Source organism: Mus caroli, chromosome 5 (assembly GCF_900094665.2).
Source record: "Mus caroli chromosome 5, CAROLI_EIJ_v1.1, whole genome shotgun sequence".
Classification (NCBI taxonomy): Eukaryota; Metazoa; Chordata; class Mammalia; order Rodentia; family Muridae; genus Mus; species Mus caroli.
In genome coordinates, this window is record NC_034574.1 from 84732826 (window position 1) to 84750299 (window position 17474).

Sequence of the window (17474 nt, forward strand, 5' to 3'; positions counted from 1 at the left end):
TTTTTTTTTGAATCTTCAAATTGCCCCCTCAGCTTACCTTGTGGTTATAACCCTCCCTTTCAAAGCTCCTAGCTCTTAAGGAGCTTCAGTGAACTTTGAATTGTTCTAATTTAGCACAGTTTGGAGGCCAAGAAGCTAAGAGCTACCTTTCAAAATAGGAGTGGAGGTTTTTCATAAGAGGATCTGTCTGACCTCAGGCTTTCTCTGCTTGACCAAATCTAGACATTTCAGCAATCAGCACCACGATCTACCTAATACCATAAAAAGGGGAAGATAACTATGCTGTTAAATACACTCATCTGACTCGAAAGCCTTCTAGAAGTAAAGAAATAGATACGCACACTGTCCTGGAGTAGGCAAGCTCTGAAATGGTTGACTATGGCCAGTCTCCATGGAAATTAGCAAACTCTTCTCATTGTATTCATGTTAGCAATGACCCTTGACCCTCTCCTGTAGTCATGTGGATGCCTAGGGCTGCCTTTCATCTAGAATTTTAGGGGAATTACTAAAGAGTTAAGGAGTAGCTTTGTCTTTAGACTCTGAGCTTTCTTTTGGTAGAAGGGATGAGAGAGAAAACAGCACAAGCCACACATGGAAGCAGGGTGGAAACAAAAAGAGATGCCATATAACTTATAAATGAGAAATCTTTAAGAATGTGAGAAAGATTCCTGTACAGAAGATAGGAAATGGCAGGGTCGTGTGTTTGGACAATTCTTCTGATTGGTGCGTGTGGCATCTCATTTACCTGTATTAAAATCGTGTGAGATGGGCAGAACCCAGATAAATGAATAGCTTATAGTTGCACAGCCAATCATAGGCATGCACACACACACACACACACACACACACACACAGGAACATGCACACACACACACATGGATCTATATATTTCAGTCCAGATCACTCAGCTCTTTTCCAGGCATTTGAGAACAGCTCCCATTCATTTGTTTAAGCAATAAGTAGTGTACCTACATAGGAAGCAGGTGAATTACACCAAAAGTCTTTTGCAATATTTGGGGACAAGATTCCAATTGATCCTTAACACTTCTAAGGTATAACAAAAGCAAAGTATATATACTCCATTAGTCCAAAACACACATAGAAAGAGTGCTGGACCTCAAAGATATATTTAGAGTGGGATGGTTATTTTTATAGGGACATGTGCTTAAAAGGTTCATCTCTCTGCCTGTCTCTTTACCTTCCATTAATAATCACTTTAGGGACCAAATTTTAAGCTATGGCATAAAGCATATGTGTTACTTCAGAAGCAGTGGTTTTCAACCTTTCTAATGCTGCAACCCTTTAATATAGTTCCTCACACTGTGGTGACCCCACGCCCCCACCAGCTATAAAATTATTTTGTTGCTACTTCATAACTAATTTTGCAACAGTTATGAACCACAATGTAAATATCTGATATGCAGATTATCCGATACGAGACTCCTAAGGAGTCACAACCCACAGGTTGACATCACTGCTTTGTACCAGTGTTGTTACAACAAGGACAACAAAAACAGTGCTCCCTGAACAGTTGACCTTATTTTGCATACAAAACTTGACTTAATTCTCTGTCATCCAAATGGACCATTTGAATGTAGAAGCTGCTCACACTTCTCAAAGAGGAACAATGAGAATCTGATGAGATCATTGAAATTTGCACATCTCCTACCGAAGTGACCTGTTTGGAGTGGATACTACTGATACAGCTGTGTAGTTCCAGTTTATTGAAAACTAGGATGCCTTACCTCCTAGTGGCACTTGAGCAGGATGCCTTTCTCCCAATATTTCACCTGGGACTCAACAAAACATGAAAAGAAAACCCTTGGAGATTTAAAATCTTCCCCTACAGACAAAGTGCTGGTAACTGACCTCCATCATTCTTCAAATGACTGTGAGGTATTACTGTGTACTGCCCTTTGCATTCCAGAGCATCCAACAAGTCACGATAAATGCTAAAAGAAATACTGACCATTTGTTGAACCTCACTTTGTGTTTTTGTTTGAAGTTCAATAACAGAATTGAAACCCTAGGTTTCGTTCTCGTTCTGACTAGAACAGTATGAGGTGCATTGCATCCTTCAAGGGAGACATGGTTAGGCACTGTGTACTCTAAACCCCCTAAGCTAGCCCTCATTGTCTTTTCTGGGCCTTTCCTCCTTCACAGGCAGCATCGCCGCCATCACTGTGACAGTCATCGCCGTGGTGTTGCTGGTGTTTGGAGGTGCAGCATACCTGAAGATCAGGTGAGTCACGCTTTCCTCTTTGAAAAGAACGGGATTCCATTTGTGAGGCTCCAGGCTGAAGGCTGTTTTGCCATGGGCTCCTTTTGTGGTGGGCATCCCATCCCTCAGAAATACTGGCAGGGAAGTAATGTGGCCAGTAAACCAACCGCACAGCAGTCAGGGGCAGACGGTTTGAAGAAGAAAATGTTGAGTAGATGGCATGATGACATCATGGGATAAAGTTTACCTAGAGTCTGGAGACTGTGCAGACGTCTGCCCTGAAATCACTCCATTGCTCTGGGAAAGCCACACACCTCCTCTGGGAACCAGAGCTTCCTGTGGGCTGGGGTAGAGGGCAGGATCAGCGGTTACTAAGTCCCGGTGTCCTGCACACTCATCATTTGATTGGCAATCCATCTATTCAAGGGGTGTTTATTCGTCTAATCAAATATACTCAAGAGAAAAGGGAAATAGAGCACTTTCTAGAAAACTGAGCTCTGGCCCCCAATTACGTTTCTATATTGTTAGTTTTCAAAACATGTTTCATCTGTAAAGTGGTCAACATACAGAGTGGCTGAGGGTTTGCACTCCTTAGCCAGACAGAAAGTTACAGTATTCCTCAAACTCCATCCTTGTTTCCTCTCACTCTAAAATCCAGAAGTCCTCAACGCCACTTTACCCACGCAGAGTGGCCTTCCAGCTATAAATGGCAGATGGCCTGTGGCAGTCTCACTCACCAGCCAGCAGAGTGCAGTAGCACAGGACAGGAGGACCTGTTCTGGGGATGAGCATGGCCTCCTAGACCTCCAGTGCATCGTCTTATAGCAGCTGGTACCAGCTCTTTGGGAACTCCTTCAACCCCATCACCCCACCCCTCAAAACCCCCTTGGAGCTCCTCTCTGTGTTTGAATGAAATTTTAGCTCCGCCGGCTGGCCTGGAAGTCCTTCAGACCTGGCCTTTGCCCTCCCAATGGTACCCAGTGCATCTTGGTCACCCTCCACTACTGAGGTCCAGACTTAAGCTCCCCTTCAGTTCTCAGAGCAAACCACTCTCGCCCTCCCAGACCCTTGGTCTTCCATGCCCCCCCAACGCCCACTGTTCTTGTGCCCTGGCTGTGAACGCACATCTCTTTCTTAAGAGATTTCCCTTCCTTAGTTTGGGGTCCTGTCATTTATCCTTTCTGTTCCTTCATTACTTCACCCCCAGTGCTGTCAATGTTTATTATATGTTTCATATAGTTATTTACTTGTTTATTCCCTCCTTCACAAATATTCGAGCTTCATGGACTAGATCTCATGTATAAGCTCAATAGACACAAAGGTGGTACTTCAAATAGTAAGTGAAAAAGATAAGATTACACTGTCGCATAGCACTGTGTGCATGCACGCACACATACACACCATACGCCAAATCATACATATACATACACACACAACAAATACACACATCATAACCACACACTATACACACACCATACACATACAAACACACATATCAGACACAGACACACTTATACCATTCAGACACACACATCATACGCAAATACCATACACATATACACCAGTCACACACAGAGCAGACACAAACACACACACACACACACACACACACACACACACACTTCTCTTTTACTTTCTTTTACCATAGCTGTGTTCCTCAAAGAGCATCTACCTCTCCTGCCTCCCCTGAGTTTGCTCTCTATAGTGAACACATCCACTCAGCAACCCATTCAACTCCTGTGGCCACCCCAGCCCAGCCCCATCTAAGCAGTCCCCCTCTTCCTTTCCTTATATTACCTCATTTGCTAGCATGTGAAGTCAAATCAGTCTAATAATGGCATCAAGAATGAGTGGCTTGTCACATCGCCTCCATCTACCAGGTACAAAGGATAGTTTTCAAGGAAAAATGAAAATGCCCCAAGAGCCCCCAAGAGCAGGCCCTCTGCCATCATTGGCAAAATGGTAGGCTAGAAAGAATCTTGGTAGCACAGTCACAGATACACAATGCACACACACACACACACACACACTTACTGAGCACCAGCCCTATGTGGCAGGCATCTCTCTAAACAATGGATGGAGACACGTGAGTGAGGTAACAGCATCCTGCCATCACAGAATGTACCACACTTAGAAATTAGCAGGCCATCACTGTTTGCTCTGTGCACTTATGAAAAATGTACAAAATGTTAAATTAAAACCCGATGTAAAATGAGTTTCTGCTTCTCCCTCCCACGTCTCTCCTTTTCAAATAAAGATGGTCCACAGTGGTGCAAGCAGAAGGATGCTACTTTCTATTAATCTACCCAGACTTGGCACTATAAACATAAGGATAAGGTAGTCACACACAGGCCTTAGAAACTCCCTACAAAAAGCCCCTTTCTACTTCTCCATTACATTTTGGGGGGAGAAATGGCAATATAAGGAGATTAATTGTTTTCATGAGTTTTAGGCCACGCTAAGTCCCTTCAAATATCACTTTGCCAGATTCTTGGGAAATGCTTCTCATTAATCCTCCATCAAACACATAGACAGCTCCATTGATGTCTGCCTCCCCCCCACTTTGTGAGTGTGCATGTATGTGTATGTACATGTGTATGTGTGTGTGGATGCACAAAGTGAACTTGCACTTGCGTGTGTAACACTGGGCATGTTCTGCTTCTCTCATCTCATATTTCTGAGAACAACGCCACACAACTGACCTCTTATCAGATGGACTCTTATCAGTTGGCCACTAACTGAGTCCCAGGCCATAAGGGAGCTGTTAGCTTATGGCCTAGATCCTCAGACTAGAGCCCTAGCAGAGCCCTATGAGTGCAAAGCCACTGCCAAATGCACCCTCACCTCCCAAACACGGTGCCCCTTGCAAGCTCTGCTGACAGGGCTCGGCGCCTTTCCCTTTCCCTCCAAGCCATTGATGAACTCATTAGCCATCTGCTTAAACACTCCACTCTCCAGTGGCCTATGACCTCGAGCTTTGTCACAGAGTCTTCTGCCTGGAGAATTGTATCTTTTAATAAGCTGAGCCATCAAGGGTTGTGGCTTACACAACTGAACTGCCCTGAGCATCTTTGAGCTCTCCAGTTGTGGGCCCACCTTGACCAGCAGCAGTTTCTCATGAAAAGGGGAGATAGGAGCTCTTCCTTCAAGTTCAAGACCCCACTAGTCTTTTTGCTGTCGTTGTCAAGATGCATTTAAGGTTGAGGTGATGAATATAGAATGTCCAAGGAGACCACAGCATGGCGGTAAGCACAGGACCAATGGGCAAGTGTCTCTGTCTACACTGTCTTCTTCTTTAAAATGGGACTATAGCAAAACACTTAACTCCAGAGTGTGGTGAAGACTAAATTAGGATAGTCACACATGTTCAGTGGGGAGGCTGAGGGGCGCCACTAAATGAAGTTGCTTACTGTGGCATCCGCTGGTTTCAGAACTGTGCATGTCATGTAATATGATACATGGTAAGCTCCAATATGAGGCTGGAAGAATAACTATGTCCTTGGCATCCCCACTTGGTGGACACACACACACACACACACACAAATGCATAGGAGAAAGGACAAAGAGGATGGAGCAGGAGTGTCACCCTGTGTTGTGTGGCAGCTTTCATGTGATGCTGCTTATAAATGAGATTGCATTCGTGCTAGACATTCATAAGCAGAAACAGTCTCAGGCAATCTCTGCTCCAAGGCTCATTTGCAAATTTAATGGGAAGCAAGCCCTCCCTACCTCTTACAAAAGGGTGTCTTTAATTAGTGATGATTGAAGTGCGGTACAAAAGTCACTTCTGTTTTGTTTAAATTGCTCAGATCTGCTCAGGTAGGAGATAATCTCCCTACACAAGAGCCCATATCTGCAGAAGTGGATGAAGCTGTGACTAGGTAGCCCTTCACAAAAATAAATGTGAACTTGATTTTTCAACACAGCAGGGCCTGGCTCTTCAGATGCCTTTGTTAGAAGTTCTCTGTCTTGCTTTGTATCTCACAGTGGCTGCAGATTGCTTCTGCTTGTTGGGTTTAATGACTAGCCCTGGCCAGCTGTGACAGTCAGGATCTTTTAGAATTTGTTATCCATATGCTGAATATTTTCAGATTAGCTTTTGGAAATTTTGGATGGCTAGTTTACTTGATCCCCACCTCTGTGGCTCTCTGGGTTTTGCTGTATAAAATTGCTATTTGGGGAGCATATTATAGATAATTTCCAGAGCTCCTGATTCTGAGTCTGATTCTGAAGGTCTGTATGGGGCCCTTACATCTACATTCTTAGCTAGCCCATCAAGGATACTGGAGCTGAGGGTCCAAGAAACATACTTTAAATTGTTCTGCTTTGTAAGAGATACTTTGCTGTGGAGGTTCCCCCAGACATACAGCCCTGTCTCTTCATGCTTCTGTGACTCTGTACAAACCAGGAGGTGTTTGATTCATCCCTTTTTAAATTCCAAAGTGATGACTCCAAAGCAGCCTCCTCCAACCCTCCCTCCCCATATCGAGTTCCTGGATGCACCTCCCTGTTCTGTTCCATGTGCTTTCCAGAAAGTAGCCATGTGTCCCAGCCTCTTCCACCAGAGCCATATAAAGCCTCTACTCTGGCCAAAGCTGACATGCCATAATTCCATTGGGACATTTCTTGGATGAAACAATGATCTGGGTGAGAAAGTTGGGGTGTGACAGCAATATTTATTTCAAATGAGGAAGAACTAAGAGTGAGGAAGTGGGAGCCACTCTCTGATCACTGTTCACACTGGATCTGTTGACAGAGATGGAGGCCTCCAGCCCTCTTCTGTGGCAATGGTCAGACAGATGGCCTCTCACAGATAACTAACTTTAAAAACTAGAAAGAGCAAATGTGAAAGTGTGAATGAAGGGGGTTGATTGTTGAAAGATAGGTTTGAAAATACTAGCTTGGAAAAAAATGGGCTGTGAGAGATACTGAAAGCAATGTTTGCTTGGAAATGTGCCCATCATTGGGACTTTGATAGAAAGAGGCAGGACTGCTAAAACCTGAGCTGTGATCATCAGCCACCAACTTGCTACCATGACTGCTGTTGAGTAATCCTGGTCCCCGTGGCCTCAATTTTCACAGCTTTAAGATTATGATGCAGTGTTAATGCCCTAACTTGGACAGACAGTTATGCGAGCACTGACCTTAAATGACGCTGTGTGTTGGACTGATGGAATCCACCATCAGTATTGCCTGCAACCTTTCCATGGATGAAACATTCAACATGAAAAGTTGATTTTATTTTTATTAGGGACATGGTAGATGCCACACAGATGTCCTGGCTCTAAGACCTTTGCCCTCATTGCCACCTCTGTCTTTAGAATGTGTTCCAGACGATCCACAGGACTCATCCCTCATCTCTCAGGAGTCTGCTAAGTGATACCTTCATGAGACCTTCTCTGGGCACTGTTCAGAACTGAAATCCTCACCTCCCACTGGGGATTCCTCATGCCTTTCTTTAATTCCCCCCATGTCACTTACTACCACCTACCTTGTAACGTGGCTATTGTGCCTACATCCCAGAATGTAAGGTCCCTAAGAACAGGCATCTGAGTGTATTCAGTTGGTCACGGTGTCCCCTGGTTTCCCAAACAGGGTCCCTTAGACTAATTTTTCAGTGAAGGGAGCTAGGCAAAGATGGAACAATTAGCAACAGGGAGCCACTGGTAGAAACAGAAAGAGGACAAAGGAACAGTCTCATGGAGATCTTTGCTAATGGAAGATAAGAGTCTGATGCTTAATTACTAACAGCTAATGACTGCAGCAATCTCCCCTGAACTAAGTCCGGTCTTAATATCTGTGTTTCCTTCCTGCTCAGCTGTGATAAGCACTAATGATTGAAAAGTGAGGTCTCCTCTGGTAGAGGAGAGGACTGGGGGTGAATTCATCAACCTAGGTGGAGGTTTGCCAAGAGCTGGGCTGTACCCGTGAACAAACATCAGGTGTTCTCTAAAGTCTGTTTAAACACAAAGAAAGCGTGATGCTATACTCACCTACAAGGACAATTAGGTACTGATAAAAAGATGAGAGGATAAAATAAGAGACTGCTCCTTAGTTCCCTCTCAGGTTCTGCGTTTAGCTAAGGACACTGTACAGTACAGGAGGCATAGGTGCCATTGAGCGGGACACTGTGGGCACTGAACTAAGTGCCGGAAAACCACAGCATGGCACAGGGTCCGGCCATCATTCTTCTCCTTCCTCTTTTTAAGTCAAGAGGAGCCTTTGACCTCTGGCTTTCTTTACTGAGATTTATTATTATTATTATTATTATTATTATTATTATTATTATTATTATTTTGCCAGTGTTGCCTCAAGCCGTAAGAACCCTTTCTAATATTGACCAACCTTAACATCCGCTATTTATATGCTACTAGACATAAACAGTCACCTTCAAATATTTACACTATAACCACTGCATCAGAGGCAACACATTAAGCATGCAGATATTTAGAGAGAAAGTAAGATGTAGTCTGACCCTAAGAAGTTCATTTAAGGGGAGACAATTTGAAGCAAATGGAAAACATTGTGATGTAAGGCAGGTACCCATCTGTATTGATAAATCACATGAGCAAGATGGCATCACTCATACCAACTGCTCTTCAGGTTGAGATAAAGCAGTGCTGACAGAGGCAAGAGGCACTTTTATTATTGAATCTCCCATTAAATACATTGACAAACCATCTAAGTTCCTTTATGCCTGCTTTCCTAATGTTTGGAGTAGGGGGAAGTTTCCCTTTTTCCGTCTTAGACTCTGCTTACACAGGCCCATCTGGAAACTTCCTCGTGTCCAATCACCTCATGCCATGGTTTAAGAAGCACTGGCCCAGCCCGTCAGAAAGGGTCAAATGCTCCCTAACTAGCCTCCCTGTGTCCCATACCCACAGCTATGTCCTTTCCTCCATCCACAACAACATCAGATTTACCCGTCTACCTCGAACCCCAACATACCCAGTTCATGTTTCGGCCCCTGAATTTATTCAGAGTCAACCCTGCAGGTTCAAAGCATTTCCTGTTTTTCTCACTTTATTTCCCCCCATTTTGGCTGCTCCACCTCCCTTGCATCTCTTTCCTCACTTAGCAGCATGCACTGTTCAAATGTAAAGACAAAGAAAAACGGAAGCCAAGGCCAGTGCTTTTTTTTCGTGTCTCTGCAGCAGATGCTACTGTCAGTACAGCAAACTCAGGTGTAGCCTTGTCCCAAGTGCCTAAAATAACCACAGACTGTAAGGCTTGGTGACCAGAGGAGTTTTAACCCTTTGGCCTCACTCTGCCTGTAATGATCTTTTATAAGATTCAAATAACAGTAATATCAGAAACTGTATTTATTACTATGCCTAAAGCACAGTTTCAGTAGTTCAATTTTACTGTTTGCAGATTTAGCATGGGCTTGTATAAGTTTCATTATAATAAAAAATTACGAAGCAATGTTGGCCAATATTTATTGTGTGCCAAGCCTTTAAAATGCATTACCTCATTGAGACCTTCCAACAACTTTAATGCATTTTTTTTTAACTCACCATTTTGTAAATGAAGGAACAAAGGGGTCAAGAAACCTACTCAAGTTGTACATCTATTGACCAAACTGGCAGCTTATGAGAATAAAATTATAAGAAAGAGATTAAAATGCCACAAGAAATCAAATTAACTTCAAAGGTGAAGCAGAGGCTCCCCATGAATGAAGACATGGGGTTATTGTGGACTGCTTGCCAACTTACAGCAGTAAAGGCGAGCTGGAAGAGAGGGTGCAGCCCCGTGTGAGATGCCTGGCATGTGATCTTCTCACCCAGCAGCTCCCACTTCTCAGCCATCCCATTCAGGTCTGGTTAGAACTGGAGGCTTTCAAGTAATTGGAGAGTTGGCTGTGTGCAGCTCGTAATCTTCACCTACCGAAATGACCTCTGCTTTTCCTGTATATAAACAGGCAATATAGTGTGTCTGGGTTGCTCCTTATGCTCTCTCTCTTTCCCTCCACCCACACACATACATACACACATAAACACACACACACATATGCACACACACATACACACACACACATATGCACATACACATAGACACACATACACACATATGCACACACACAAACACATAGACAAACACACAAACACACACACACACATACACACATATACACACAATACACATATACATACACTCACACACATGCATATACACACATATACATACACCTATACACACATACATATGCACACACACATATGCACACACACATACATACATATTGTGAGCTGGTAGTGTAAACCAATTATTTTGTGGAACATTTTCAAGTCGTCCAGGATATAGACGGGAGCCACTGAGTTAGCTTGCAGGAGCTACGTCAGAACTCAGAAACGGGTACAGCACGGACCTGGTTCTTGCTAAATGCCATTCATCTCTTTGCCAATCCCTGGCTGATGTCGGTAAGCTGCAGGAAGGCAAGAGCAAGTGTTTGAGCAACCAACCGAAGTGGAGTGGATGCTTTCTGTGACCCTTGGATTGTGTTTCTGTCTTGCTTAATACCTGGCTGTGAGAAGACTACGTGGAGTGGGCATGTCCAGGACTGCATTTAGCATCCATGATTTCTAGTCAGGTCTCAGCCCCCTGGATCTAGATTCAGCTCTTATACCTCAGGTTTCCAGAGTCTAATTGGCACCTTAGCCCAGCAAGAGTGCAGTCTAAACAGCCTCTGATGGACACTGGCGCTGTGGGAGGCTATGACACACGTAAGAATTCGTATACTAGCATGGACCTCAGGGTCACTGCATGCTTGTTTATGGCATTCTTCCAATCCTGTCATTCTCTTTAGTCCTTAAATGACCATGCCATTCCCAGGAAATCTCCCACCTTTATGAACAGATCGACTTCGGTGAGAACTCAAGACATGTCTTTTTCGGTTACTGTATCTTCCACAGACAATTCTGGATGACTTACTGCATGCATCTTCTAGAAGCTAGAAATAGAACCATGAATAAACATAACAGGCACATCATCTCTACCCTCATGAGACATACAGTCTGGTTGAAGTAATTACAAAACAATTATATAAATCATGAAGCATATTTTGGAAGACGCATGAGCAAGGGAGGAGTGCGTGCAAAGGCCCTGGGGTGAGGGTGCTCATGGGAGACAGAAAGAGCAGTACACCTGGAGCTGAGGGAGCAAGGGTCTTTGGTAGCAATTAATTTTTCTCAGAAAACTAGATGCTCCTGAGCCTTTATGACTTCACGAACCATTGAAAGGACTTTGGCTTACAGGAACAGCCATTCAGAGATCTTAAGGAAAGAGATGAGGGCAATCCGATTTTAGTTACTTAAGTGTCCTAGAGCCTGTTGGGACCATTTTGCTATTAAACTAGGGGCTAACCAGACCCAGGGGAATCCAAGGTCTGAAAACTCTAGTTTTAGATGGAGGTGGGGAATCTAACACACAGCTCAGCTGGATAGTTTGGGTCACGTCAATCAAACTTCCCAAATACCATTTCCCTCATCAGAGAAACACTTCTTTCTCTCAGCCTTGATTCTGAGGATCTACTAAAAGAACTAATAGAGACAGACTTTACAAATGACAGCAAAGCCCCGCGGCGATCTGTGCTAACCACAATAGTGGCTGTGGCTGTGTGGATATTACTTCACAGAAAATTAGCCTCGGGACCTACATCAAGACCCTGGGACCCAAGTTCCCATTCCCTTTCTTACTGGGCAGCTGTGGAAATGGACCCTTCTCCCCACTCCCGCACTCCAGAGGAAAGAGAGACACAGGAATCTCAGGAGAAAGGGATAGACAAGCCCCTAGGCAGAAGCTGGTTGGTAACTAGGGCTTATGTGGTCCAGGGTTATCTTGCTGGGATGATGTTATCTTTCCCTCCCATGGACCTGTGAGCTTCCTAGGTTCGGGCTGCAGGGTGTTAATGTGCCCTCAGATTTGCATATGCTCAAGTAACCCCACCCTCTTCTTCCCACTCAGGCACTCCTCCTACGGAAGGCTGCTGGACGACCATGACTACGGGTCCTGGGGAAACTACAACAACCCTCTCTACGATGACTCTTAACAAAGGAAGGTGGCCGAGGACAAGAAGTAACGGTCCTTTATTTATAAGTGCTTATCCAGTAGAATAATAACAAGTACATGATGTACACTGAACGACAATCGCGAGCCCTCTTTTGTTGGTATGGTTGTTTTTGTTTTTTCCCCTTCCCCTTCTCTGGCTGCTACTACAGAATGTCTCCCTTCTGATACAAAAGAACCATCTCGGAAAAGCCGGTGGTGGAGGCCGGTTTGCAGCTGACACGGACCATCTTTGCACTGACCAAGCCAGATACCATGAGGTGGGGGCTGCAGAGTCTCCCATCATGGAAGCCACTTTGGAAAGGACTGAAGAAAGGGGCTGGGAGTTGCTTGGTGGGGGATTTAATTTTAGGGGATCTTTTGGTTTGGATTATTTCTTAACGTTCTCTACAGGAAATGACATTAAATATCAGTGAGGAGAAAGGAACACATCCCGGGAGACTACCACTCTGTGTGGAAGGAGCAGGGGCTTCTGGATTCCTTTTCAATCCTTGTTTGCCTGGTTGTATCTGACAGGATGCCTACTTAGTCCTATAAGCAGAAAGACCATTCTGAGCTGCCTAATTGATGAAAGATAAAAGAGGCCGTGCCCAGGAGGAGAGCAGCGGGCAAGGGCAAGGTGGCACAGCAGGCTGTCAATCAGCAGGCTTTCAACCTGCTCTCCCCACCTAGGCCACTCAAAGGCAGCAGGGATTCCCAACCCGATAGCTTTCAAGAAAGTTTCTTCGCCACAAGCAAAGCTGGGAGGTGAGCTTGAAGAGCAGACAGGGAGAGACATGTGGAGTCTAAGGGATGGGGGGAGAAGGGGAAGACAAAAGCTTACATGCACCACCCACCCTCCTGAAGCAAGCAGGAGCCAGCTCTCCATGGGAGTGGGAGATATCTAAAGCTTGGAGGTACCCATAGAACTCTCGCTCCACACCCATAAAGCAGCAACTGCTTCACTGCCTTGCTGTTTGTATTGGATGATGGCTGTATGCTATTCCAAAAAAAAGTTAAGAGAGGCACGATGCTATCTGCAGCACTGGCTTCCATAGGACGGAGACATCGAGAACTATCTGTGTGTTCTCCTTCATTCTTTCTTTCAATAAGTGAATATTGACCTCCAGGTGTGCAGTCTCAAATCCTGTACAACAAATTTTGAGAAGCGATCGTTCTTCTTTGCCAATATCTGCTTCTTCACTTCTGACCCACCAGGAGGTGATTGTGTAACTCTCACCCCTCCCATCCCCTACTCCTACCTGGGATGTCTAGTAGCATTTTTTTTTATTGTTACTTTGTTAGTTGGGAGCACCAGTAAGGGGTAGAGACTATGGATCCTGCTAAACACCCTGCCTGGCTCAGGACAACCTTCCTACCCAAAGAACGTCCTAGTCGGAAATATCAAAGGTTGACACTGAGACCATTCACTGTAATGCCCTTGTGATGGGGGTAGGGGGGACAAACAAACAAACAAACAAAAACCCATTCTGGCATCAGGAAGACACTTTCATTTTTAACAAAGTGAGACATCAATTTCTTTCCCCCAAGTGTTCAATTTGCTGCCTGCTAGGTTGACTTCTGGCTTGTGCTGTTGTTACCTCATTTATGTCTGTTTCTCGAGAGCTTGATTACAGGGCTGCACTGCTGTTCTTTTGTAACCACTGATGATGGCACCTAGCCATCTTGAGTCCTGATTTCATGGAGGAGAAAGTATGTATCTCAAACTAGGTTGAATTTTCCTATGATGACACAGGGAACAACAAACTATCCATTTTCATTCCTCAGATCTTCCCACCTCTTCCCCCACTACTCTGCTAAAGAAAAACACTCTCATATTGCTATCTTGAACCCCTCTGGTGTAAAGTCCACAAGCAGGGGTACTTCCCACAACCTACCACCGCAGGCTTTGAAGTAACTCCTTCCTAAACCTCAGAAGTGCCAAAAGGAAAGATCAGTCCTTAAAGGGAACCTGTAAGCAGAGTGGGTAACAAGGAATGGGTTTGCAGACATTAAGATATCCCTGAATATGAAACACCCAACAGGCAACAGACAGACAGACAGACAGACAGGCAGACAGACCTTGCAAGGGTGTGCCCTCTGATCACACTTGGCCTTCCTACCCTGACCCCTTCACGGGTCTCTGGTTAGGCAAAAAACAAACCAGTACACACCAGGATTCTGCGTGTCATTGTCCTCTGTCCACCAAAAATCATTTTTGACACATGACACAAAGCTTTCTAATAAACACCTTGGGGGAAGTATACTTCAGATATGGCTTCTGAGGTAAAATAAATCCTAGGCCAGAAAAACCAGCTTCCTCCCAAGACCCCTTACCTGTTAGAAACCAGAGACACAGCAAGAATTTTTTTTTCACCAAAGGATGCCATTGTCTATGAACATGTGGTTGTCAGTGCTCTGATTGCCTTCTAATTGCTTTCAGCAAAACACAGAGCAGTCATATACAACAAGGTGACCGGCAGTGTTCCCTCAAAGCTCCCTAGCGTGTTTGTTACTATAAAGTGTGTGAGTGTGAGAATGGACTCTGCCAAATACATTTTTCTGCTTTTGAATTGGCCAAAAGGTTTCAGCATATTTATTCTACAAACATTGCTACACACACACACACACACACACACACACACACACACACACACACCTCTGAAATATATGCCAATAATTGATGTCCTTTACCTCAGGGAGAGTTAGTTCAAGTCTACACAAGGGAAATTGGTGGTCCCCCTAAGTAGATCCAAACAATTGTGCCCCATCATGGATCGGACTGGCCGGAATGCTTTGGAGAGAAAGTCAGGAGCAAAAAGAGAACTGGAGCCTCTTCTCCATGGACTGCAAATGGTCAAAGAATGGTAGGCAACTATGCTTTCTTTTCCCATGGCCCTGATGGGCCCCTATCTTCCCTGCACAGCTGTGTCTTCATTTATAAAATGGGGGTGATGCTTTCATAGTGGCTTTACCCCTTCCTACCTCACAGATGTGTTGTGAGGATTAATGAAATTGTGTATACAGTGTTTTCAGTTTCTGGAGAAAAACTATTTACGGACATTTCAAGTATTATATAGAAATATAAGTGATCTCAGTTTCTTACTCACTGTTATACTGCTGTGCTGTTTTTACTTACTCTGTAAAACTATGGTTAATGTCACGGCCACCTCAGATGGCTATCAGAGCTCTGAACTTCCCTCCCGCGCACCTGACTGATGTTGAGTTAGCTGTTCTTGGGACCACAGAGGATGTCTCCCCTCCAGCTGAAAAGGTGGCCCAGCACACAGGTCTCACAGACCTGCATCAGGATCTAGGTTAGCATGACACACCTGGATGCCTCAGCACTTCCAGAAGAAGGCCTCTGACTTTCACACTCCGAGGTCTCGGAGGAGTAGATTATGATCTGATGTCATCTGCCCTTCGTCTTGCTTGCAAGGGTGCATGGTTCGATCCTATGCATCTTGAAAATGAATTTTGTGATTGGTCCAGATGCTAATTTGCACGTTGATTCACCTTCATTGCCTTTAACCTTCTTTTGAGGGCAAATGGATGTACCATTTCAACTTTGATCTCAGAAGCGTTAGTTTGTATTGACTCATTGTCATGTTGCTCTCTTGGAGTAAAGTTAGCTGACATCTTTTAAAGATGGGAGGGTGCGCAACTTCTTTGATATTTGATGACATCATATCTACATTTGTTGTAAGACATATTGCATACCAATTATAACTATGCCAATTAAAGTGGTTAAAAGCTTGTGTCTAGCTGTGGTGATTCACATTTTGAGATGGTCTATTACCCAGGCCACTGGGTTTGTTTTTATTGGTCATATTAAGTAGCTCTGACTTGTTCTTAAAGAAATTGTATCTCTCCCCCACCCCATCAATAAATAATAATTTCTGTAGCGCGGGAAGGTCGCTCTGATCTTGAAACAGGCTGGGATGCTGCCGGTGTTGAACGAACCTTCTGAGCAGTGATTTCATTCCCAAATATTCTGTGTGCCTCATCCAGCAGAGGTGCGAGCAAACATTTTGATTCAATGAGCGAGACGGTAAGCATAATCAAGTCACATTAAAACACATTGGCATTAGCAGTACATGTGGTGTTTGCTCCACTCCATTCCAAAAAAATTAAATTCAGCATATTCATCCTTATCTGACAGCTAATTAGCAGGCAATTTCAACCATCCAAAGTATAATTTCAACCCCGAGAAGCTAACCAAATATTATTTTGATTTTGAAGAAAATAACCACGGCAGATCCAATGCAGTCTGTTCAATGGGGAGGAGGGGACCAGCTGCAAACTGGGGGTTGGGGTTTTATTTCCACTTTTTCTTTTTTTAACCTTGAGACAGAGCCTAATAGCGTCCTGGTAGGTTTTGAACTTACTATGTAGCCCAAGCTGGCCTTGAGCTCCTGATCCTCTCTCACCACTTCAGAAGTGTTAGCATGATAGCCAAACACCACAAAGACCACCTAGGCATTACTGACTAGATGATGAATGTATACTAAGACTGGGTTGGTTCGTTTAGTTGTCTGGCTACCAGTAACACAACATCAAAGACTTGCTAGGGGTTCTTAAGGAATGGCTTCCAAACATGGAACAAGCCCCTTCTATTGATTGTTCTGGGTGACGTAATCTGAACGTGCATCCCTCGAAGGCTGTGTATTGAGGGCCTGGTCTCCTGTCTGTGGTACTACTGGAAGTTACTGTGAGATATTTGTGAAGTGAGGGTCCAGTAGAAGGAAATTAGGTCATTGATTTGGGGGACCCTCCTCTGTCTTGGGGTTTCCAGCTGCAAGAGGTGAGCATCTTCCTCTGCTTACCACTCCCATCACTGTCCCATGAGAGACAGGACCATGGGCTGACACCTCTGAAAACATAAACCAAGGCAAAGCTCTTTTCCTGATCAACTGTTTCACTCTGACAAGCAACGGACCCATGAGTCATGACCTCTTGAAGACCTACCTTGGGCACACAAGCAACAGGAGACTCCCATTTGATGTTTCTCAGGCTGAAAAGATACTTTTCTAGAGGCCTTAAGTTCAGCTCCCAGCACCCTTGAGAAGTAGCACACAACTATCTATAACTCTGGCTCCAGGGCACCTGACACTCCCTTCTGGTTTCTTTGGCCAACTGTACTCATACACACACACACACACACACACACACACACACACAATTTTTAAATATAGCCATTTATAAACAG

General features: G+C 44.4%; 1 protein-coding gene across 1 annotated transcript in view; it reads left to right on the forward strand.

Moving 5' to 3' along the window:
* Parm1 (prostate androgen-regulated mucin-like protein 1) overlaps positions 1–16023 on the forward strand; it is a 108263-nt gene extending 92240 nt beyond the window's left edge. Inside the window, exons 3-4 of the mRNA XM_021163493.2 lie at positions 2164–2242; positions 12185–16023. Coding sequence (XP_021019152.1) covers positions 2164–2242; positions 12185–12269 — 164 coding nt within the window. The 3' untranslated portion in view covers positions 12270–16023. The remainder of the gene's footprint in view (positions 1–2163; positions 2243–12184) is intronic.
* The last annotated feature ends 1451 nt before the right edge of the window (positions 16024–17474 follow it).